The sequence below is a fragment of the Neopelma chrysocephalum genome, unplaced genomic scaffold, assembly GCF_003984885.1.
Source record: "Neopelma chrysocephalum unplaced genomic scaffold, ASM398488v2 Primary Assembly neopelma1_69, whole genome shotgun sequence".
In the NCBI taxonomy this organism is placed as follows: Eukaryota; Metazoa; Chordata; class Aves; order Passeriformes; family Pipridae; genus Neopelma; species Neopelma chrysocephalum.
The window spans coordinates 3,599,202-3,600,542 of record NW_020897729.1 but is presented as its reverse complement, the minus strand read 5'-3'; the positions used below and the strand labels follow the sequence as shown (position 1 = coordinate 3,600,542).

General features: G+C 41.2%; 1 protein-coding gene across 5 annotated transcripts in view; it reads right to left on the bottom strand.

Moving 5' to 3' along the window:
- Positions 1-450: 450 nt before the first annotated feature.
- The window catches only part of HRG (histidine rich glycoprotein), a 10,269-nt gene continuing 9,378 nt past the window's right edge, over positions 451-1,341 (bottom strand). For 4 of the 5 annotated variants that reach the window (XM_027685678.1, XM_027685675.1, XM_027685677.1 and 1 more), the window contains exon 8: positions 451-1,324. In XM_027685678.1, coding sequence (XP_027541479.1) covers positions 916-1,324 — 409 coding nt within the window. In that variant the 3' untranslated portion in view covers positions 451-915. The remainder of the gene's footprint in view (positions 1,325-1,341) is intronic. The other variant, XM_027685676.1, reaches the window with a different exon arrangement.

The window sequence follows — 1,341 nt, the reverse complement described above, 5'->3', positions numbered from 1 at the left end:
CCTTGATCTGGGCTGGAGTATAAAGAGGCACCACTATTCTTGCTTCCTGCTCCTCCCAACTCAGTTTCCATTGAGGAAGGTTCAGTGATAAAGAAAACATTTACATGAAAGAGTTATTACATGCATCTGCTTTCCTCTTCCCCTGAGAGCAATTATGAGCTATTTGGAAAGGGCTGTCCTTGACTGCAGTATTTCTGGGTATCACCACCAGCAGCTGTAGCAATGGAAGCACCTGTGTGGGACACCCTGCAGTGTGAGACTGCAAGTTGTTAACTGTTCTCAGACCTTTTCTAGGTAAAGGTGGTAACCCAAACACCATTAGTGAATTTATGCTAGAGTTTGCTTCGTGGATGTTTAAATAGCTTAGTAGTTTAATATAATTTATTAGTTTAATATTAATAGCTAAAAATCCATAGTAAAAAAAAAAAAGACAAAACTTAGGCAACTTTGTCAAGAAAAAAATTCTTGCATATTTTTATTTTCTTTGAATCTGTATAAAGCATGAATGTAGTGCCATGGGTCACTTTTTGTAGAAGGCAGTCAAATTTCCTCTAGGTCAGATTCCTCTGAGAAGTACATTGTAATTATGAATTATGACAAAATTAAAGATTTTAGGTGGTAGTTTTCACTATTAGGGAATTTTCCTTTTAGTTAGAACTGAAGGAACATTGTTTACTGGCGAGATTTTTACCCATTCACAGTACCTAAGGGACTCAGAATTTTGAGCCTTTCAGTCACAGTGGAGCCTGAGATAGCCAGGATGAAGACACAGGTTGGAATACTTAATGATTATTTTCAGTGCTTCTCCTCCCTAGAAGTTGAATGCTTTCCCCCCTTCTCCGTGTGCTGTTTTCATTCATTGAAGAACTGTCATTGGCCCTGCAACTCTCAAGCCAGGAACATCTTTCTCTGGGGTCATATAGGAGAATTTTCTGCCATGGAGCTCTGCGGAAATAATGGCAAAATTTTTGGAAGAACAAGTTTGGGTTTTCCTGGGCATGATTCTGATTGTGTAAGGTGATATGGAAAACCTGGATCTTCTGGCATCTCCTTTAGTCCTTCACCAGTGCTGGAAGAGTGAGTGTTGAACTGGGATAGCTCAGGAAAGTTTGCACTGGGAGGTGTGAGAGAATCCTGCTGATTTAGAACTGGAATGCGATAGATAGTTCCTGTCATGTGGCATGGAAAATACTTTCCTGACATGCTTGTCTTGTTGCAGTGATGTCTGTAATGGTGATGACAGTGATGAGGAGGGTGTCCTGGATGTGGTCCATGATGGTGAGGAGGATGGGGGTGATCTGGTCCATGAGGAGGGGGAGGAGGACAGTGTGGTCCATGATG